This window comes from Psittacula echo (genome assembly GCF_963264785.1).
Source record: "Psittacula echo genome assembly, chromosome: 10".
Taxonomy (NCBI): Eukaryota; Metazoa; Chordata; class Aves; order Psittaciformes; family Psittacidae; genus Psittacula; species Psittacula echo.
Window position 1 is genome coordinate 18,973,020 of NC_137741.1, and position 23,853 is coordinate 18,996,872.

The 23,853-nt window shown below is 38.1% G+C and overlaps 1 protein-coding gene across 7 annotated transcripts in view; it reads left to right on the top strand.

Moving 5' to 3' along the window:
- The window catches only part of MEF2A (myocyte enhancer factor 2A), a 90,096-nt gene that overhangs the window by 18,280 nt on the left and 47,963 nt on the right, over positions 1-23,853 (top strand). For 5 of the 7 annotated variants that reach the window (XM_080625957.1, XM_080625960.1, XM_080625963.1 and 2 more), the window contains exons 2-3: positions 17,309-17,502; positions 23,094-23,297. In XM_080625957.1, the coding sequence (XP_080482083.1) occupies positions 17,449-17,502; positions 23,094-23,297 (258 nt within the window). In that variant the 5' untranslated portion in view covers positions 17,309-17,448. Of the gene's footprint in view, positions 1-10,125; positions 10,141-13,089; positions 13,160-17,308; positions 17,503-23,093; positions 23,298-23,853 lie in introns of those variants that run through there. The other 2 variants (XM_080625958.1, XM_080625959.1) reach the window with 2 other exon arrangements.

Here is a 23,853-nt window from a genome sequence, read left to right on the forward strand (position 1 = left end):
GCCATGATAGCATGCAGTATATTTAGCATGCGTGTCTGGTAACCATGCAAGTGAATAAAACAGTGAAACTCTCAAATTGCAACTTCTCTGAATGTTTTCAGAGTTCTGTTAGTTAAATAAAATGTTACCAAACTATCTCAAGAGACTCAGTTTGTAAGAGAGATGGAAGCAACTGCAGAATTGGCAATATGTGTCTGCATATCAGTGTGAGAGAGGAGTGAGAATTCACAAGTAGTTGGATTTTTTGATACCCCATAATTTTTGGAGTATTTTGTTAGCCTGCTATGACTCAGTTTGCTGCTGCCATGATGACAAAAGATTAATTTTTAAATGAAATCTGAAAATGGCAATCTGATCCTCAGGTACTTAATCTTTCAGAAAAGCTACAAATGTAAACTTTGGCAATGCTGTGATAGTCAGAATGTCTTGGTATCATCTGTGCCAGTTCAACGCCTTCTGCAGATTCTAGAGGTCACTGTTTGGGGGATGATATGAGGAAAGAGTGACATACATAACTTCTCTACCAAGACAATGTTATAGGGTGGATGACATCTTTAATGGAATATAATCTCTCCTGTGCATAATCCTAACAAAGTTTAATATCACTTTCTCTGCTGGTTTGTTGCTGAAATTGTGATGTTGATGGTGGTTTTACTGTTCAAGATTTTTTTCATGTCTTCTGCTGAGCAGGAGTGAGATGACTCAGTATTTGTCTCCTGTTTGTAGCATGATACCATTTAGCATGCAGCAGCAGTGTTCTTCTTGCACTGCACCTGTGGGCCGAGAGAAAAAAATGTGTCCTAGGCTTGGATCTAAGCACCAGAGTGCAGCTGTAATACTGAATATAGGACAATGTGTTTCTGATAACCCACTGCTAAGGAGTTTATGTAGTCTTAGACTTGCATGATTTCATTCCTTAAGCTTGAAGATTCAAGTGGTTTCTGAATGCTTTGGGAGTACCTTTCTTCTTCAGGTCCAGTGGTCACAGGTCATGCCAGTGAGGCTTGGCTAAAAGCAGAGGAACGAAGAGTTCCACCTCCCCCAGCTCTGATCTAACTTGTACATCTTCTAGCTGGTAGCTTTTTCTACCCCTTCCTGCTCAGAAGACTATGTAGGTGCTTTCTTGCAGGTGGTGGGTTGTTGGATTTTGGTTTTTGATGGTGTCTCTCTAGATGCATTGTCCGTATGGACTAATAACCTCCTTAAAAAGATTGAAGATATTTGCTGTTTAATTCTGTCGTTTTGGTGGATACTGTGTTTGCAGGAAAATTATGAGGAAACCGAGTGGTTTTTCTTTTGAGTACTTTAAGGACACAAATGGTAAAGCAGCATTAAATTGTCTTTAACATAATAGGGGACTGAAATTATTCCATAAAGCACAATGATACTGTGTGCTCAAGAGTTACATACCTTAGCATATGTACTGTTTCCTAGCTGTCCAGAATGTAATTGTGTTAGAAGCTACAGTTGGTCTTTTTAAGTGTTTCAAAATATCAATAGTCCTGTCACCCAAGCTCCTGCATTAATAGCATATGAAAACAAGATCCCTTTAGAGTTCCCAGTTTGTTTTTCCGTAGCAGCGTTTGAGATACTGCAGAACCACCTGTGAAAACTCAGATCTCTTGCAAAAGCTGCAGCTTGTTTGTAGTGGATTTGTCAGTGCTGAAATGTTGAGTGACAAATACTTACGAATTTCAGTTTAATGATTTAATTTGTCTTTTCTTATGGCTCTTCTAAATGCATTTTGTTACAAGAATGGAGTCTTGCGCTTAATTGATTTTGCTTTCAGAAGGCAAAAGAATATCACGTGCATCCTTGAAAGACCTCTTCTTAAGGTGAAACCCTTAAAATTGAATGAGAATTAGTTTCTTTTTAATGTCTGCTTTGAACTGACTAAATTTAAAACATCAGGTCCATGTCTTTGTTCTACACTTTGTGGCAGCAAATTGGATAAAATGCCACTGATAAAACTCCCTACAGATCAACTTAACTCTTTCTGCTGCTGTCCTGCATCATGCTTTTTCCTGTGCTTTTGGAGGCTTCCCCTTCTCATCAATGCCTTTCTTGCAGCCAACATGGGGTGGGCATCTTCACTGAAGCAAACTTATTCCAAAGAAGAACAGTGAGACTTGAGAGCTGTGTCGCCTCTCTATGGGAAGATTATAGGGAATCTTACCATCCTGTTCAGGAATATTTTGGCTTCAATTCCACCTACTGAAAGACTTAGGCAAGGGCACGCATTTGAATAAAATGAGGTTTTGAGTCTGAGGATTTGCTAAATAGCCTAAGTACATCTTCCTTTCCAAGCCCGAACTGACATCTTGCAAACAATGCAAATGGGCTGATTTGGCAGCATTAAAATGAACAGGAATCTTAGTTTATTCTGTTTAAAACGGAGCTTAGAGCATTGCTTCCTTCTAGGTGCTGTCTACCTTTGTAATAGATCTACCTCATGCCTGCTTATCTGTCACTGAGCTGTGCGTTTATGATAGTCTTAAGATTTTCTGTGGTGCTTTTTCTGATGCAGAATGCTAAAGGATTTGCCTTTTTGTTAAGTGGTGTATACAAAGAAGAGTGCCTGTTATCTCTACAGGCTTGCTAAAGCTGTTAATCAGATATTAACCGTCGAAGTTAAATGAATTCAGTGGCAGACAAAGAGGAAGGAAAAGCTACAAGAAGCTCTAAGGAAGAATCTCCACAAGTGTTGGTTGACCTAACGCGTTAAGAGTAGTGCCTGCTAGAAGTACAGGGTAAGCTTGTTTTGATTCGTATCTTCCTTTTGAAAGCAGGCAAATGTTTATTGTGTGGAGGGCGTCTCCACCCCTCCCCCAGTGAGGCTCTGGGCTGGAGAAAATGATGACTGTGTTGGTGAATTCTAACAAATCTAAACATAGCCGATAATCTAAGGTGTGTCTGTGCAGGGGTGAAAATCTGTTGGCTTCACATGAAATCATAAGTTTAAGGTTTGAGAAATAGGTCTGACTCAGTGCTCAACATTTTGGGTTGTACTAAGAAGTCTTTGTTTCAGAACTCAGTTTAAAAATCTGTTAGTTTGGCAGCAGGATGAAATGTGCTGAAAACCAACCGTCAATCTGCAGTTTGTCTGAGCCGCTGAGTGAATCGCTGGAAAGATGCCTTTCTTCTGGTGGGAAGATGGATAGAATTGTAGTCTCTCCTGTTTTGTTTTGTTTTGAATTTTCCTTAAACAAGTCTGAATACATTCCCTTACAACTGCTTTAGTCCTGCCTCAAAGTAGAGGATGTGAGGTGAGAACTGAGAGAAAAGTAGAACTTAGTCATCGATACAATTTCTTAATTAAAATCCCACTTTACAAATTCTTTCTTCTATTTCTTACGTGCTGTCAGGAGCATCTTGTGTTTTGGCATACAGCCTCTTCCCTGCTTGCTCTAAGTTGATGGTTTAGTTTTTATTAAGCAATATGTGGCCTCATATGCAAAACTTGCAAAGGGTGGGTTTAGGGGAGAAGGAGCTGAGCTATGTAATAGTGTGAAAGGGTGGAACTGGATGCTGCGAGTTTCTTGCAGTACAGTTTGTAGCCAGAGTTAGAGCTTTGTTACTATCTATCTGTATGTTGCAATGATCTAATAGCTAATTGACGTTTTCAGGGTGATATACTTTCTAAAGCAGGTATGATCAAATGTACACCAGTCTTATTGAGGGGTAAGTAAGCTTTTCATACAGGAAAAAGCAGTGGTAATACAGATGAACATATTAAGCCCTGGTTATGCTGTCCCTTCAAGGCTGTCTTTGCTGATTCAGGTGAAATTGGAGACTACAAGTGCTGGTATCTCTGCTGTTTGCCAGCTAGCTGTCAATATTTATTGCTTCAGCTGCTGTAAGGCTTCCAGTCAGCATGTAAAAGAATGATGGTTTAAATTCCTGAAGGCCCAGAGTACTTAACAATAACTTCTAAGAGGAGCTAAGGTTTCTTACAGGTGCAGGAATGCTTCTAAGCAGGTTCTTGAAAGTTGTTTATTAACTGCATGCCAGTTCACTGTGATTCACTTTTCTTGTTCATAAAACTCTATATGATCATGTTCACAGATGATTTACTTTGAATAAAATGAGATGCTGTAAAATAATTAAGCTAGCATCTGACTTTTACAAGGGCATTTGGGGATAGGGCAACGAGTAGGTTTAGATTAGATATGAGGAAGAAGCTTTTCCCTGTGAGGGTGGTGGAACTCTGACACAGGTTGCCCAGAGGAACTGTGGCTGCCGCATCCCTGGCAGTGTTCAAGGCCAGGCTGGACTAGGCCTGGAGCAACCTGCTTTAGCGGAAGGTGTCCCTGACCATGGCAAGGGGATTTGGAACTATATGAGCTTTAGGGTCCATGCCAGCCTATACAGTTCTGTGATTCTAATGATGTACATGCAGTCATGAATACATTTAATATGTGAGATATTCTTTTTCTTTATTTAGGGAAATAAGTAGATAGGGTATTTCATGGAAATAGAATGTTTTATTGTCATACCAGAAAGGAATGGAAAAGATTGGAAAATCTCCCTTGTGTACTGTAGTGATACTGTTAGAGTATAAGCCATTCATTTCTATATCTAAATAAGTCTATCACTTCATATGCAGGAATTTAACACTAGCTTTAACCACTAAGCTCAAAGACTAACTAAGGTGTCTGAACTTACATATTGCATATTTCATCTGCCAGAGCTACAGGCAGTATTGAAGTTTTATAGTGGCATGTAACTGCTCTTACCAAAGTAAGGTACTGCTTTTAACATTAAGTGCAGCAATTAGGACTCATACCTTCAAGGAGAAGTCATTCACATCTGACTACTGTGCATTCACCTTGAAACTGAAATATGGTTCCTAGGTGTCTTAGGTTTTTGTCAAGAGATGAACAAGAAGACAGCATGGATGGAAGGGATCCGGCAGCGCGTGTGAAATAGGCACTGTTTTCTGTTGTTTTCCTAGCAGGTTTAAATCACTGATGCAATAATTAAATGCTGAGATGTCTACTTTGACCATCTAATAGTGCAGGAGACTGAGGCTGATGATGCAGCCTTCCCTGCTGAAGTGGTTTTAAGGCTTCTGCCTCACGTTTCTGGCAGTTTCTTTGATAGTGAGGGTGATATATTTTTTTGGCTTTTTTTCCCCCTTTTCTAAACTCAGGATAGTAACTGTGTATGACTGTGAGGTTGTTTGTTTTGTGGTTTTTTTTAATGCATAATTGCAGGTCTGGATATCCAGCTATATTAATAGTCTCTGATTCCCAGCTGACCCTGGTTATTGTCAGGTCTAGGCAGTCGTTGCATCAGATACTTGGCTGGCTAAGTAGTAGAAGACAGAGATGTCTACCTTACGGTTTCCAAAAGCTTCCATTTGCATCTTATGTTTCATGTCAAAGTTAAATGAATATACTTGTTTAAATGGAAGAGGTTTTCACTAAGGCAAGTCTACAATAATCTGAGCCTGTCTGGGTTTCTGCTTCAGATTCCTGGCTACTTAATGTAATTGAAAATAGGCCAGCTGCCTTTCAAATATGTTAAGATCCAGCTTTTGTGATATCTTGCTTTTCTCAATAATCCTTGCTCTTGCCTAACTCTTCAACAATGTGGTAGTTCGTTGGTGGAGTAGTTTGTTCATGTAGTAGTTTATCAGAAGGGCTTTTTATGTGTAGATGACTTAAGTGATTCTTGCTTGGGACCTCAGTTAAATTTTTCTGGGCCTTCACTTATACTTCTGTCGGCTGTAACTTCTCAGTCAGACCTTTTTAGTGGCTCTGTTCATGTAAGATGTTTGTCAGGGCTTGTTGACAGGAAGAGAAATGGAGATATTTTCCATGTTTTGACAATTTCTGGTTTTAATACAATAATGGGAACAAATGGGTCAGGCTGCTGTCTTTTCTTTATAGTCATTTCAATTTCATTCTAGAAGCTATTGAAAAAGATATTTTAATCTGTCTTGCTATCCATCACTAGAATCATCGAGTTCTGCTATGAAGCACCAATGTTCGTTTGGGTCAAATGACTGAAGTTTTTTTGTTTGCAGCAATCTACAAGAAAGGTGAAATAATTAGATTTTATAATTTGCTCTGCCTTGCAGGTATAGCAAGTAATGGAGTTGCTGTAGCATCTTGAGTTTCCACTTATCAACTACCAGTTTATATTCAGAGAACAGCTCTTACCTGGAGATTCAGTGTGCTATAATCAGTGTAGGCCAGGTAACATTTAGCAAGTGAATCAAAGGGGCAAGGTTAATGACATGTGAATGCCCAGACCATCAGATATCACCTGCCCATAAAGCAGAAGATTTTTGTGTGGGAGCAGAAAATAGTCTGAATAATATTCCCACTTCTTTTCTTAGTAGAAACTGAGTTTTCTACAATATGTTTAGGTATTGGGGTATGTTTCTTACTGTAGTTCACTTTTGTTTTTGATGGCCTACCCTGTACTTGAGTTGGACAGTCTTAGCTCTTGATTGCTTTTAAGTATATAGACATCCAAATGGAGGGCAGTAATGACAGCCTGGGAGTGTGGAGGGAGAAAGAGGGTTATGGAGTACTTGGATCAATAAAATGTTTTAGGTTGTAAGAAATTTCAGTCCAGGCTGCCTTTAAAAGTGGCTGCTGAAATTAGAGAGTTCGTGGGAATCGGACTGTTTCTTGGCCATGGGTGCCTAGCACCATCTTGTGAGTTCAGTGGTGGTGTCTGTATTATTCCTGTATTTAATCTTTTTCCAATACATCACTCCAGACATGTGGCTGACTGGATTCATCTCACTTGTATGTTATTATTTGCCACCTGTCTGCCTTGTATTCTGAAACCTTTAGGTTATAAAGAAGCAGTCTCCATGCATGCATGGAAAGGACCTGCCTTATGATCTGCTGCAGCTCCTCCTCCCCCAGCAATAATGTTTCATTTTACTTAGGTATGAAATGACTATTTGCTTAAAAGGATGCAAGGAAGGGAATAATTCACTGACATGTGGGTTTAATCTGTAAAGTGAAATACAGTGTAACTTTAAAAAGATATTTTTACTTAGAAGTTTGAACTGGTGGTGTGTCTGAATTTTAAGAGACTGAATTTTGAGCAAAGGCTATGACAGCCGCAGAAAAAGAGCCTTGCCACTACTCTGTTAGAAACATGTAGGCGTCTTTATGGTTTACTGAATGCCTTCCTGAGGCATGCAGGCTGTTGTGAAGCATTATGTTGTCGTGTCTGGTTTATAATTGTTGCACTTCAACAATATGACTGCATGCTGTCATTTAATCAGGCATTGAATAAATTAGCAGGAAGCTTTCTGGATAATTGTTCAGTGATTTAAAGCTTCATATAGATTCTTTGATGTGTTATCTCTTCCATTTGTTCTTGGTTTTCCTGTCCTGTTCCCTTTAAAAGGAGGGGGTGCCTGTATCATGTGGAATCTTCTGGAAGACTGGAATTATGTATTTGGTAAGAAAGCTCAGGAGGGAAGTGGTTGCAGAGACTGCCTGTTTCAGCAGGTAGAAAAACCTCAAGAGCAAATAAACAGAGAAAATACCAACAAGCGAACAAAAAGCCCCACAAATGGGAGTTGGGCAAGGAGCTCGGAGCCTGCAGCTTGTGCAGAATGTCAGGAAAGGCCGATATAGTGGATCAGGAAGAAACAGTTAAGAAAAAGCTGAACCTTGGGAAGAAGTTTCCCAAATGCAAAATGAAAGCACACGGTGCTCTGTGTCACAAAGACACTGTTGACTGAAGCCAAACTTGGGAACAAAGACCCATCTTGCAAGGGCACAATGTGCAAGAAGGCTCTTCACTTATAATCCTTCTGTATTTTCATTCTCTCATCTACTTACATTTTTTCCCTTGCTAAGACCCTAAAAATTTGGTGGATTTTAGGGTGAAGTCTGGTTTGAGGAAGCTCTCTATAGGACAAGGTACAAGCAGAATCACGCAACAGCTATGGCTGCCTTTGTATCCCATTACATTCCTGAAGTCAGCTGTAAATGGTTTTGATTGCTGTAATGTTTGCTCAGTAACATGTGTTGAAGTTGCTGTCATGAGGCTGTTTTTCGCATTACCTCAACAGTTTGTCCTTTATAGGCAGGATGGACAGTTTCCCTCTTAGTAGAAACTCATAATGAATTACCAGAAGTTTAGTCACCAGTACATGAACTTCACGGAGTGTTGGAGGTCTTGCTGCAAGTCACAAAATGGGTTTGCTGAAGCACCAGGCTCACAGAGCTTTTTTACATTAGACTCAGTGTTAAATAAGATTATCTCATAATTTATGTTCTTTGTTTTCTGGGTTTGTTTTTTTTCTTCTCAGGAAAAGAAACTAAAAAAACTGAGGCAATGCAATGCCTTTTGTATACATGCTTCCTAAGGAAAAATCTGCTATGGTTTCTACTCTTGCCTTGGGAAACTGTGCCAGCTGTACACCAGTCAGTTTTAATACACTGAAAACAGACACTGTTTTGCTTAACTGGAGAATTGCTTATTTGGCATTTGCTACAAGGAAGCTGAAGTGCAGCCTGCAAAATTTGAATACAATTTTAAAGAGAGGATTTGGAGGATGAGTCATAAATCTCTCAACATTGTCCTCCAGTGTGTGCTGGGTTCTGAATGGTTTTTCTGCCCGTCTTCGTTTCTGCAAATTGTTAACTCTCATGTCAGTATGCTGTTGGCTCAGTTGGCACCTTGTTTGGTTTTGAACTATGTGTAGAATTAGTAGTACACTCGTATTGTTTTATGTTGCTTTCAGGTGTTTATTTTTTTGCTGAATAATCCCACTGTGAAATGTGGTTATGATACATCAGAACTTAACATAGAGGGATATTTTTGTCTAGTTTTTGCTTTATGAATGTTTGGGTTTTTATATATAGGTTATTTGTTGAGGTTCTAAATTACTGTAAAATTAGCCTGCCCCCCAAAAGCGCCTACTAAAAGCTTCAGTCCTCCTTAGAAAAGACAATCTACTTAAATCATGCAGTTCTCAGAGGCAAAAAGAAGAGCAAGACTCCTTATGTCCAAACAGAAATGCCAGGAAGCTGAATTTTTAAGGTTACTTTGACATGTTGTTGCTTATGCTTCAAGTGCTGCTCCTGCTGAATTCAGCCTGACGTGGCCATGTTGTATCAGAGGAAAGCTTTCAATTTAGTTTCCTATAAACTGATGAAAACAGGGAGTGACCACATATAAAAAAACCCCCAAAACCAGACAGGTGCTGCAGCTTGTCTAGAATCTCACAGAAATCTGACCAAATCAATGGTCAGAACAGTTTCAGCTGCTGTAACTGTGTAAGCATCTTCTCTCCACTTGCAGTCCCCAGTGTTATTTGCTGCCCTGACCCCGGTTTGCTCTGATTTCCACAGGGATAAATATAGATGTGACAAGTGAGGTGGAGGTATTGTGAAAACTTAGAGATAATGAGGTATACCTTTGCCAAATGCCTGTTACGCAAAATAACATTATCAGTATTCTCTGATCTATTGATAAACTTATGTTGAGATGGAGAAAGTAATGAGCCAAGATGGCAGTAATTAAAGCTTGAGAGTCACTGCAGTAACTGATGAAATATGGAGACTTCTGGAAATAGATTTTCCATGATAATACTTTTTCTTAAAGCCATGACTTAACTTAGCAGTATGTAGCACGTTCTAAGTGTGATCTAAAGATGCATCAGTGAGCCTGGGGAAGATTGAGGAAGTGTTAAGATGTTGCAAAACCAGAAGAAAGCTCCTTTCTGGTTGGTAAGTATAATTGGAAACCGAACAGTCCTGTGTATGTATTTTGTCTCTTTCATTGTAAGATGAAGAAAAAGATTAAAATGAGCCTTTTAATTGTCCACACAGGTGTTTGTTGTTTAGTTGATTACCAATGCTTGTGAAGGTGTCTTTTCAGCTGATTCTTATTGAGTCATTAGGCTAGCTTTAAAGAAAGCCAATTACTTTCCCAGCTGAGAATGACAGCATGGATTTGGTGATTCCTTTCCCAAGATGAATGTAAGAACTTCATTTCACAGGGTTGTGTTTTGCCTCCTGCTCTTCTGTAGCAGCTGAATGGTGTGGGTGAAATGGTATATAATTTCAAGCTGTGTCTAGTAGACATGTTCTTATCAGCATTTTGGAAGGTTCATCCTGGTGGCTCTTTCTTTTGAGACAGAAAGGAGTTTTGGTAAGTAGACATGTGGCTTTGTGCCTTTTTTTTTTTTTTGCCATATGGTCGCTAAGTTCTACAGCCATTGCAGATACTTAATAACCCCAAAGCAGATGGTTTTGATCTTGATCATTTAATATCTTTTTTTATATGTATATTTTAGTTCAGGGAGGAAACCTTATTTCTGTGGGGTTAAGTTGTGCAGAGGTCTGTAGGTTTAAATCTGTGTTTAAAGGCTTTTAGTTGCACTTTAAGCTTATAACTGAAAGTTATAAAATGTATAATGAGTTTTAAACTAATTGAATACCTGCAGAGCATCAAATGATGATTACTTTGTAATGGAACAATCATACCTAAACTTCCATTTAGATTTTTCCATGTACTTTATTAATTTATAAGAGCTGTAAATGGAAAAAGAAGAAAGGATTATTTGGGCAAAAGATGTAAAATTGTGATCAGGCTGACATGGCTGTTCTAAAAGCTATGGTTCATTCACTAGGAAATTAATTTTTCTGGCCATAGCTTTTAAATACTGGGTTTTCTTTTGTTAACGGAGCTCACAATCGTCTTTGTTTGTGGCTATTTTTGTATACCGTGGAAAAGTTGCATCTTTCAACAGATTACATGATAAATGAGGAACAAGTTTCTTGAGAAACTCTTCAGAGTGTGTTTTCCAGACTACTATTCAGTCATGCACTTATTTTCTTAATCGATTTGTAGATGTCTGGAAACAGAATTCTTGTGGTTACTTATTATTTTAAGTTTTGTTTCTATCTAAAATTGGATTTTAATCCCATATTGAAAGTTTAGTTCTTTTTCTGTGGTCATCTTTGTCCACTGTTAGCTCCTCAGTTTCCAGATCCTGTTTTCCAGCTGTGCTCTAACATGTTCTTGAGAATGCAAGGATAAATTATTGTAGAAAATACCAAGATCAAATATAAGGATGGGAATAATAAAATTTAATATTACATGAAAATATGTGGTAAAGATGTATGGTTTTACAGATAGCTTGATAATGCCTGTTTTGCTTCTAGAGGGTATAAAGGCTCAGACTAGGATGATACATATTTTTGGGGGCTTGGACGGGTTTTTTTGGCTTTCTGCTTCTAGCAGTGTAACAGTGTTAAAAATATTTGGGTATTGAGTTTAGTGGAATGTGAATGCATCTTAAATAAACTAGAGCAGAATTCCTGGCTGCTGCTGGTCCTGGACAAAGCCACATCTGTCATTTTATCTAGGAGTGCATGTGCTGTCATAGGTGATGCTGATAGGTCTTGAAATCTGTTTGGTCTGTCAGCTTGGGAAAATCCATCCTTAAAAAGAAGTGCATTCTAGGAGTAGTAAAACTTGTTTGAAAAACAGGCATCTGAGTCTTAGCCCATTTTTGTCATAGTTTAGATTTTTTTAGTTTGCAAGAAAATACAGTTATTCAACTTCATCTTACTTGCTGCATGGGAAGGAATGGCAGAAAGGCCGTTTTGAGCAACAGTGTATTTAAATAGTATTTGGAAGGTGCAGTTCTTCAGTAAGATCATATTTTTTGAGAGTATTTTGATATCTTTTCTAATGTGCCTTCAAAAGCTTAGTCTGAAACCCCTTGAAACTTACAAATTAGAGGCTCAAAAATAGTTTTCATTTTAATATGGATCGGGGGACTGTGTTTGGTTGCAGAACTTCACAAATCCACTCTTGGAAGTACGGTTCACTTAAATTGTGTAGTATCAAAGGTATGTGTTGTTCTTCCCAGCTAAAAGAAACAAGTGTTTTATGATGCATAAAAAAGAATATCAGTCAAGAATTGTTTATGGCTTCCTGTATTTTTTATGTTGTCCTACTTCTTACAAAAAGTTATTTTGGCTAAGGGTGGTATTATTGTTTTGTAACAATGCTTGTGTATCACTTGCTTGCTGAAGACCTTGGAGCTCTGAGGCCAATCTCACTGTAAGGCTCCACTTGGATGTAGAAGAATGGCTTCTAAACTAAGGATGAAAAAAGGTTTATTTCCTAATATTGTGGTATGACAAGAAGTGAGATAAATGACAACATATCTTGTTTGGAAAGGATAGGCTGTGCTATTGTTTTACACTTACATTTGACATGACTTACAACAATGTATTATGACAGGGCTATAGAAATGTGGCTGTAGGAAACATTGTTTTGTTACTGTTTTTGCACACCTCTGCAAAAACCACAGCAAGAATATGAGTATGATCTCTGTTAAAGGCAAACATAAAGGTAGATAAGAGTCCCTTTGCTTGAAATCTTCATTTCAAAGTCTGTCTTCAAAGTGGTAGCAGTGAATTTTGGAGCAGGGTTGGTGGAATGTTCATGTAAAGAAGTCAACATGTGGTGATGGGCCTCATCACCATCTTGCTATGTATAGGAAGCTTTGTATTCTGGTCACATCCTTGGTGAGCATGCAAAATGTAAGTTGGAATTGCCAGTGAGTGCAGTTTGGCTGTGATTTGGTCTGTGCCCATCAGTTCATGCTGAGAGGCAGAATCTACAGGAGTATCTGCACAAGCTCCTTTAAGACTAGAAAAGACCTATTAACCTTGATTTAGTAAGAGAACATTGTCTGCTATTTAGTAAGCCTTACCTAAGTATTATCAGTGTGAGCTGCATCTGTAGAGATCTGTTTTCATGCAGCTGTGGCTTTTGAGAGTTATCATGCAAATGATCTGACGTCATGACACTCATTTCTTTGTGTGCATTGCAGTAAATGAGCTCTGCTGAGATGGTGACTGTCAAATGTAACCTGTAACCATGATGCTGAAATGGAAGTTCCAAGAAAACAAAGAGGCAAAGGCAAATAAAGGGAAAATAAATGGAAGGAGTGTAATTCTGACACAGTTTTTCCTAACCTGTTCTGCCAGAAGGCTTCCAAACCTTGTGGAGTTCTGCACAGATATAATTTCTTTCCACTGAACCCTTGAAAGAATCTTTTTAAATAGGTCAAACACAGTTTCCTTGCTGCAAAGTTCTGTATCTCTCGCTATTATGAAACTGTGAGCAACCTTGACAACAGCGAACTGAGGTGAGCTCCTGAAAATCTGCAGTCAGGAGGGGGTATTTGTGCATATGGTTCTGTTGGCTTTCGGTATTTAGTGTGTTTTCACATTGCAGGGGAAGGGAATAAACCCAGAAAATTTGGAATGAAATCCACTTTTATACAATAATAGTCTTTTACTTGGACAGCTACAAATACCATTTTTCTTGCTATTATTGCAAGCTGATGTTTTCTCTTTGGAGCTCATCATGAAGCACGTGTTTTTTCCCCTTCTTTTCTCTGTTTATTCTTACTGTTTTGTTTAGTATTTGCTGAAATTCTTGTTATAAACGAGAAAAAGAAATACTTTGCTTCTGCGTGACCCTCAAGTCACGGAAGGCAGTTTTGGTGGCTGTCATTTGATTCTGTCACTTAAGGAAGTAGAATGTTACTTTCATCAGGGTTACTTCATGTTAGTTGCGTGTTTACTTTCAGAAGTAAATATACAATGATCTTCATATATCAGTTTTTCTTTATTTGGGCCAAAGTTTGTTGATTATCTAAATGAAATGACTTTGTGACTTAAGACTTAAGCATGTTCATAATGCAACTGTGATTTAGCAAAATTAAAACTGTTACTTACATATTGGATGAAACCATATAGTGGATGGTGTCTTTTATCTTACATGGTTTTGTTGCTAGTCAGGATGGAAAGTAAAACTGCAGCTCTGACACGATCAAGGATTAGAAAATGGAAACGTCATTGTTCCCATGAGACGTGTAACATGCATTTGTCATTGGTGGTAACTTCCCATTTGGATGTTCTGAGCACGCATGAGAAGTGGCTTTTTACTGCACAATTTACTCCTATTTTGCAGTTAGTGTCAAGATCCTTTCTGCCCTAAGCTCATGCGAAACTTATGTTTCAGTTTTTAGCTTTGAATATCATCCTGTACGTGACTTCAAAATGAGAGGGATGCAGTATTTCAGAGCTGGGCTGCCTTTGGCAAATATGTTCCAAAGCCAGGTTTCTGGTGTCCATAGCAACGTGTGGGAGAGGGAGGAGAGGCTGGACCTAAACGGGGACAGACATACAAGTAGGGATTTGGAATCTGCTAAGTGAGAAAAGAGCTTGAGGTTGAAGAAAGTAGAGAGAGAAGCAAGAAGAGAAATAAGAGACAGCAGTGGGCTGATTAAAGAGAGTGAAGCAGTGGTTGTAGATGGGAAACGGGTTGATGCATTTATGCCTAATAGAGCATGCTAGTTCTTCAAGGCCTGTTATAACACCCTGAAACTATAACAAAACGTTGGTGAAAATTACAGTCAGCTTTCCCATTTCCCTTTGTGCGATGGTACGTGAAGCAGGTAATAGTGTTTCTCTGCTATTGTTTCTTCCATTAGCTCATGGAAAACATTTGTGCATTTCTCATTTTGTATCTTTAAGTATACATATTGCATAATTTCAAGTCATATTTCTCTTACTCTCTGCCTTGTTCTCCCATGAGATCTTATTTTATTCACTGCATAGACTTGCTTTTGAATATGTACTCCAGAAGGTGGAAGAGCTGAGTGTATGTGATAGGACTGTATGGAAGTGTGTGGTCCCACACAGGGCTTTTAAAATTGTGTTCTGGAGCTATTTCCTTGGGAAATTTTTGAGAAGTAGTAAAGTTGCCCAGGTCTGTGTCTAATGCTGTCGAACATAATGTTTTTATTGTGCCTCTGTATAAATTTGTGGTAGATTATAATAAAATTTTATATACCTCATATCCTGTATAATATACACACTGCCTGTCTTTCTGTTTCAGGAAGGACAGGAGTAACTGCAAAGGGTGGAGAGGAGGATGGGCCGGCTGGCCAGAGAATGGCTTTTTGTGTGAGAAGTGCTTGATCAGAGTAGGATTATTTAGTTTTGAGTAAAGGTGACTGAAGGAAGATACAATATAGGCATCAAAATCAGGGCTGATGTGAAGGGTGAGGGGTGGAGGTGACTGTTTACTGCCTTGTATAATTAAAAATCTAGATACCAAATACAGTTATAAGGGTCAGGCTTAAATGGAATGATGTATCTTCTACTCTGATGCATAATTAAGCTGTGGAACTCCTCACTTCCAGGTGCTAAAAATTTAACACAGATTCAAAAGTAATACTAATGGAGATTTGATGAACAGATTTAAGTCTAAGATTCCAAATATGTCTCCAGAAGTTTCTGATTCAAAAGTCACTGAATATCTGGAGAAAATGGCTTATAAATGTTATGGGTTTTGTATATAGCTTTTATAGCTTTTAAGTATTATATGTGTATTCTATTCCCATGTCCCTCATTTACCATCCTGGTGATACTTGCCCGTAGCCATAGATAAGATGCTGGCCCAGATGGGATTTTTTGGTGTCATATGTGGTGACTGTTAGCATGTACTGGTTGGTTACTGTGGTGTTTGCTTTTAAAAAGCAGAGAAAAAAGTCTGGTAATTCTCTGTTCAGAGAACTGATTGAACAAAATATGGTATATTTAAAAGATAAAACCACACATGAATGAAAAAAAAACCCACCAAATTTTAATAGCAGTTTTATAGAGACCCTTTTATTAGGTATGTCCAAGGGATGCAGCCAGAATTTTGCAGAACTAAATGAAGTGTGTGACTGTAGTAGGAGCTGAGATTTTTTTTCTCCTGAGTGAGGCAGCTGATGTTTTATGAATTGAAACTTAGAGTGCAGTGGATATTCTTGGTGGTTGTGGGTGGTGGCGTTGTTTGTTGTGACCAATGGACATCACATAGACTTAGTGTTGATTTGACCTTAAATTCCAAGGAATAGTATCTCTAAATATGTTGGGGAATTTTACAATGTTTTACCAAAGCAGTCCTTTGTTGATAGCAGGTAAATATAAAATGACATCCCTTCACTTTGTGATGCTCCTCCACCTCTTTTTTTCCTCCCAAGCTCTATTAGAACATCGTGGTTATTTCCTCAGTGGAAACTGAATGTATTGTGAAGTGCAGCCTGTGACTAATCTGCCTCTTGCTGTCTCTACTCATTAACTGGCTGATGGTGATGTGGTTGCACCACTTTCTACACATGGCCTCAAGGATATGGCATTGTGACACCCGTAGTAAAATATGCAAGGCTTGATTTCAAAAGACATTTGGGGTTGGAAAGTTAGAGAGGTTATAAGCTAATATTGTGGCTGGTTTTGCCTTTTTATTTTAATGAATATTGGGTGGTAATAGAATAAGGTGTACCTTTTTCATGTTTATACACTGGTATATAGTTGATACTCTAGAGGCAATTTATTTCAATTTGTTCTCCGGTTTTGTTGAATTAATGTTATCCTACAGTTGAAGAAGTATGTTTGGAATATGGCTTAGCAGTTCATTTTTTACTGAAAATGCATTTAAAGTTGGTTAAATACTGGTGTTTTACAAGTTAGTTTGGTGCGTTAGTACCAGATAAATATTATGATGGCACACTGCCTTTTCAAGTTGCATGCACCTTTATCTTTCCAAACAATACAAGGACATGAAACAAATGCTGAAATGGTAGTTGGGTATTGACAAATGTGTGAATTGCAAGTTACTGAAGAGAGAGTAACTGTGTGAATGTCTTAATTACTCGTTGGTGTATTGGTAGCTGTGCAACAGAACTGCTGCAAAAAGATTTCCTGAGGTCTTTAGCCTTTTAAAATAAAAATACTCCCTCTTTACTTCTCCCTTCTGTTTCCGAATGAAACTCCAAATATTGTCTTTCAAAATCAGGTGTAATTTAGTTTAGGAACAGAAACTCGATGTTCTCATGCCTTTTTTTTTTTTTTGTTATCGTGATGATCATTTTACGGAAGAAAGGGGACAGACAATGTGGTTTCTCTGTAAGGTTTCCAAAACATTGTGGGTGAATTTTTGAGACCTCCAGTAACTCAAAGGCTGAAGCTTAGAGGGGTGAGCACCACCCCCTTGGCAAAAAAAATTTTTAAGGCATCCAATTGCAAGTGTATGAAATTATCAGTAACTTTCAATCTGTAGTTTATAGTAGAATCTAGCAAAATAGTTGGAATTGATTTAATTGGAACAAAGTGTGTAGTATAATATTTTACTAATGAAAATAGTTGGTTCTTGGCTGCAATTACTTTATGCATGCATCTGGTTTATGGCTATACAAGTGTTATGTGATGTAAATTAATCTTTTATTTTTATTTTTTAGGCACTTATAAGAAGAAATAAGAACCTTTTCTCGAGCTGAAGACAGTAAAATAAAACTGTATCATGTGTTAGAATACTGAAGAGTGACATTTGGATTAGTATATTTCTGGATTGCAAAGCAAAAGAAAGTAGAGGCCAAAAATGGGGAGAAAGAAAATACAGATCACCAGAATAATGGATGAACGGAACAGGCAGGTGAGAAACAAGTAGTCTATGAGTGAGTTCAGTAATCCTAAAAATGAATGGAAACTTTGAATACCTTCATCCTAGTGCTCTTCTAAAGCTAAGCTTTGTCTTCATGTACCTACAGATGGCATTACCAGAATACAAATAAGAAATGTCTCAATTGTTTTACTACTGCTTGAGGGGAAATTTGTTATTTATAAGTTATATCAATTACTATGTTAAATTCACTGTAAGCTATTACTCCTATTTAAATGGTACCCTAATCTGTACTTCCTTTAGTCTGGAGGATTTTGTTGAAACAGACACCCTGCTTGATCTGATAGTGGTTTGGATATAGTCATGAGTTTTGTTAACATGGTTCTATTTAAAAGCGTTGTTTTATACCTCTTGTAAGAGCTGTTTGCTCTAACAGTCTTGAAAAATTGTCAGTCAAAAGGGTAGGGTATTCCAGTGTGTGCTGTTTTAGGGTGGCTGCTCTTGCCCTGATAAAGAGGTGTCCTTGAACTTGAGAAGTACCAAAGGTTGATGACTCTATAGAAGGAGAGTTTCCTCTTAACTTCTAAATTGCTGCATGAAATAGAAAGTTAAATTTTAATTGGATATTGAAAATGCACAGTGGGGGATCTGGAAGCTACCATTTGTAAGGGAAGTGTTGTAGAATGACTTGGGACTCTTAAGAATAGTCATTGTGGTTCAGACCAAAGGTCCTGCTAAGCGGTGTCTTTTGTCCAGTGATGGTCATAAGCAAATAAGTGTAGGATGGAGACACATGTTACACTACTCTAATACTCTTCCAGCTTCTAACTATTCTTAGCTCAGGGATTTCCTGAGCTGGATGTGGTTTCTGTATATTTAGCAACCATTAATGGATATTTTTATTTTTATTTTCTCCACCTCCTGCCAGTGAAGTTGTTCAGTTATCCCTGGAGCCCTTACAAAGCTGCAGCATTTATAGCATCTTTTGGCTAGGCTTTCCTATGGGTCTGTTACCTGTTGCTTCAAGAAGCACCTTTACATTTACACTTTGTCATAGTTCTGCTAGTTATTCAGCTCTTGTATGGGAGAGGCAGCAGTCACTCCCTATCTAGGCTGTCCATCTTGCTTGTTACCCTGTGGACCTCTTCAATGTTTCCTTATTTTCTATTAAAATAACTTTTCAGGCTGAAGCACCCTAAAACTTAGTTGTTTTAATACAGAATTGATTGCACACCTTTGACCATTCTCTCTGCTTTCCCCTAATCCTTCTCAAGTATCGCTACGTTACTTTTGGTGGCAAGGAGACCCATAACAGTGCAGTGTTTTGAGTTGCATGCAAAACATGGACTGAGTGGTTTACTGATGTTTGTTCTCTGTTCCTTTCCTAGCATTTGATTTACTTTTTAGCTTTGCCTGAACACCAACTTGATGTTGGGGTAGTGTCAGAATTCCATGAGGCTGCCTCGCTGCTGATACATCAGCTCAGAGCTCATTGCTTTGTTAGTGACATCAGGATTGTTTTCTCCCTGTATCACTTTAAAAGCAATGTAAACTCTCAGAAGGCTATATATAGCAAGAAAAGTATTATTGGAGTTTGGGAGAAAGCCAAGTATTGTGTTTTAACAGCTTTAATCACACAGCGACTGTATGTTTGATGTAGATAAATGTCTTAAGTACATGTAGTAAAAATAGATGAGTTAATAACTTCAGTTCCTTCAGGTCTTGTTCTAGAAATTCAGACATGAAGAGGTGGAAATTGATCCCTCTCCCCCTTTTTTTAACTCACTTGGAGTAACTTGGCCAAATTGGTTTCTTTTCTGCTTGAAATACGAAAGCTCTTACACTATAACCTGGCTTTGGTGTGGTGGACTTCAAGGGGAGTTTTCTTTTTTGTGGATCTCCATCTCATTGTTCAGGCTACATCAGTGGAGAAAAGGAAAATTAGTGCATTTGTATCGAATTTTAGACCACTTGTACCATTGCTATGACTGAAGCAAAATATGGGAATTATATTTGAGGTTTTGTTTCTGGCTTTCATTTGCTAGTACTTCTTTGGGCTTTTTAGTCACTAGGAAGAGGCTTTAAGCTCTAATGGAACTAGGCTTGTGTCCTGTCTTCAGCTGTAGCAGTTCTTTTTCTCCTTAGCTGAACCCAGGACAGCTTGCCTTACCCTTTTTCTGTGAAAACTCAGAGATGACTGCATACTGCATCTTGGCTTTGAAAGGTTTTAAAGAGATTAAATAGCTTTTGTTAGTGGAGCCGTATTTCTTCTGTGTAAAGGCGTTGATGGTGTTCTTTAACCCCACTGGCGTCCTGTGATTTTCGGTAGCTGGTCTGTAGAGTTTTAATATACTAAAATGCCCTGATGCACTTGGTATTAATTTACTTAGTCCTTTTTTTTTTTTTCATTGACCCATGTAAGGGGGACATTTAGGGTTTGTTTTGCCGAACTGGAAGTGTAGTTCAGTTGTGTTCTGTCGCTTTTTCTGTGGCACACATAGCTGGTTAGTAGGTCACTCATGAACATGCAATGTGATGTCCTGTTTCGATGTCTAACATGATGATAAGGTGTTTGTTTGAAAGCATAAGAATGGAATAGAGGTTTGCCTGTAGAGCAAGTTCATATGACTTACGTGGGAAGAAAAACTATTGTTTTATCAGAGGCATCTTATTTCTGATGGGATTGCATGCGACTCAAAACAGAATATATAGACCGTTACTCTGGGGGATTACAATTGTCCCGAGACTGTCATTGTACTATTAATTAAGCAATCTTACGTGCTTGAATGAGCAGTAGGACGTTTATCTTCATAAAGTTGAAGAGAATAAATTGCAGTAGATTAGATAGCAGAGGAACTCAGTCTTGTTGCCTTTGCTCTCTCCTCCTCACCCATTTTTTGCTAAGCAATGTTGGACTGGTGCTGAGGAAGCCCTTGGCCTGCAATAAAGATACATCTTTCTGGTTTTAGTGTGATTCTAAATGGCACACTAAATGGCAAACAGAAAAGAGAAATCTGCAGAAATAGTTCTGCTTTCTGAGTTCTTAAATGAAAACTGAGTTTATAATGATCTATGTCTGTTAAAGTAAGGCTTGGACTACAGAGGTAGTGGGGTTTGTGATGAGCACTGTCCAAACACAAAGTGAGAAATTGATGCTGACTGAGTATCTCACAAGAAAACCTCTCAAATAAAATAGCCTTACAAGAGGCAAGAAAGATTACTTTTCAGGGTCATATGGAGCTAATGCCTTCATTCTTTTCATTTAGTGACTTCTCAAAGTAATAACAGCACACACCCATCTTGTTTATGGTGCCTTTTTTCCTGACAAATGGTAGTACCTGTCTGTACCTGCTCATACTCAGGTAATAATCTCTTAAGTGTCTTGTAATTGGAGTATATCAGAGCAACAACAACGGTGGTTTAAAAAAACCAGTGTTTCCCAAATCCGCGGAGGAGTCCAGACAAAGTCATTCTTAATGTCCCATCCAAGAAAGGATAAATACCAGTATTGTGGAAATAGGCATGTGTAAAGTGACAGAACTGCCAGGAGACTTCTTTTAAAAAGCAGCTATATTGTATTGTAGGTGAATAGTAAAAATGCCACCTGCATTTGGGAAAAGCACAGCCCAGTAAAACCTGCATTTGTACTTTGTCAATTTGTTGAATCGATAACTGAAAGTAAAACTCTTAACAGAAGTTGCATTAAGGTCAAGTCTGTCAGATTTTGTGGTATCTTGTCTCACTAATGTATTGTAATGGTTAAACAATAAGTAAGTAAAAAGATCTGCTTACCCTAGTTGGGCCTTAATGTGTTACAGCACTTTACATAAAATTGTTTCAAAGGTAGTGCTGTATCTTAATGGAGCTTCTCACCAGACATGCTTTAAAAGGGTTGAATAAAAAAGTTATGGGAAGTACTTACCTTTCATCTGAACATGGATTATTCGAGCATCACAAACGCCTCTGTGATTAGTGGTCTTTAAACCTTAAGTCTCTAAGTTAGAAACACTGCACAGGAACTTAAATTAGACTGTGATTATCATAATACACCCAACATTCCATGTTCTCATCTTTCTGGGTCTTCTCTTCATTATCTCTGTTCCTGCTGTGGCTAAGTGTTAACAGTCCAGGGTTTCAAAAAGTGTGGGGACACTGGTATTTTGGGGGCAGGGGGCACATGTTTTTGATGGATGTGGATACAGTTTTATGGCCAGAGGGGAATCTCAGGTCCACAGTACCTTTGCAAACACTTGTGGTAGAAGAGTAAAGTATGCATAAAGTTTTAATAGTACAGTCATTATCACCATGCTGTTGTTAGAGTATCTGTCTGCATCCCCCTGAGACTATTTATGTGGTGGGAAGTAGAGTATACGTTTTGAATTATGGATAGTATTAAAAAAGTAATATGCATGAGATACTCATCTCTGGAGAAAATGCCTTGAGGTGTGTATACACAGAATTTTCCCACCCGTCTTCCAAAAACTTGATGTACACCTTGGTAATTAACACGTGAAAAAATAGCAACCCATAAAACAGGTTTGATGGTTCTTGTGTTTTACTTCATTCCTATCTTGCAAAGGACTCTTTTCTGTTAAACAAGTAGGGCATGTAGGTCATTCACCTGTGTTAGAGGCATTTTCAAATTGTAGTACAGGGGTGTGAATGTGGCCACAGACAGAGGTGTTCGATTCAGCTCTGAAGCTCAGATTGAAAGGTTGAATCTGAAAATAACATCTTTATTAATAATGTCTTGGAATGTTAACTTCATGCTAGTAGATGAAGCGCCTTTTTGAGACACTTAAAAGACAGTACTTTTACTAAATGTCCTCTTAAGAAAAGTTGACCTTTAGCATCAGTCCTGTTTGATTCAATTTGCTATCAAATACATTGATACTCCGATACCCTGAACTGAAATCCTGTGAAAGGAATAATTTTTAAAACCTTTTTTCTCATAGTTGACAGTGATTTTTTTATAAGCGTCTTTCTCCGTTCTCCTGTGGGCAAATGGTTCTTTGTGATGGTTTGTAATGGATTTATTCCCCTACAGCAGTTCTAATTGGACACAACAATTGTTCCATGATGTTCCCAAGTGCAGAAAACAACTGCAAAGTATAAATGAATCTGATTAGATGGCTTAATTGCAACAAAATAAGAGTATTTCTTAGCTTTACATAATTAGAAATTATATTGCATAGTTACAGTGTTACTGCCATTGATATTGCTGAGTTCTTTGACTTTTTTTAATTAAATTAGTGAGTAACTTGTAGACTAGCTATGGAATAGCTAATCATTACAGAAGTAAATATTGTGATACCTGGAAAGTCGGTGTTGAATAGAAGGAAATGTTAGAGGATTCTCAAATTGTAGCTCTTCTTGGTAGTTATATTAGTGAAAGAGTTGGGGGGTGTGTGTAATTATTCAGCTTAGTCTAACATAGAGCATTGGTCCTTAAAGTGACACCAAAATATTACAGGAGGTTGTTCTGTTGAGCTTGTACACATGTTCAGTTGTGTTGCTTTTAGTAGGAATAAATAGTCTTCATTAGCATATTTCTTGAATGTTTGATTATAGTCCTGCAAACCCATCATGTGTTTAAAAGAATACTATTATCCTTTCTTTTCTAGGTCACCTTTACGAAGAGGAAGTTTGGATTAATGAAGAAGGCGTATGAGTTGAGTGTACTCTGTGACTGTGAAATAGCACTCATCATTTTTAACAGCTCTAACAAACTCTTTCAGTATGCCAGCACTGATATGGACAAAGTTCTACTTAAATACACAGAATACAACGAGCCCCATGAAAGCCGAACCAACTCAGATATTGTTGAGGTAACAATATGAAAAGACACATCAGTTTTCTTATCTCCTTAGCATTTTACATATAGAGCAATATAGAGTATTTTAAGATATTTTAACCAAATGTATTTAATAACTTGAAAACTTTGTCATAAAATGTCAACTGCTGCTTTTAGTCTGGTTTTTCTAAGGCAATAAGCTGTCTTTACAGCCACGTTGTTTTCCCATCTGCCCTCCGCCCCCTGCCAGTTTCTGGGAAACATGTTTGATTGCAACCACATTTGGCAATGGAAATAGAGGTGTGAAAGATGGTTGTTTTTCTGGGAGAGGGGGAAGTGTTCGAGGTTTTCATGGAAAAAATCAATTGGATGGAGAAAAAGGTCCAAAGAGCACCCTCAGTCTGACAATTATAGTTGGCTGCTTTTCTGAGCCAGTAGCCACTTTACCACTCAAATGCTGCACTCTGATCAAATCAACCGCTGCCTGTGCTGCTCCTTGTTCAGCGAAAAAGCTCCCCCCAAAGTAAATCCATGGAGCAGATGAACTTAACTGAATTTGTTGTCCAGTCACTCTGCATCTCAGTTAAAAC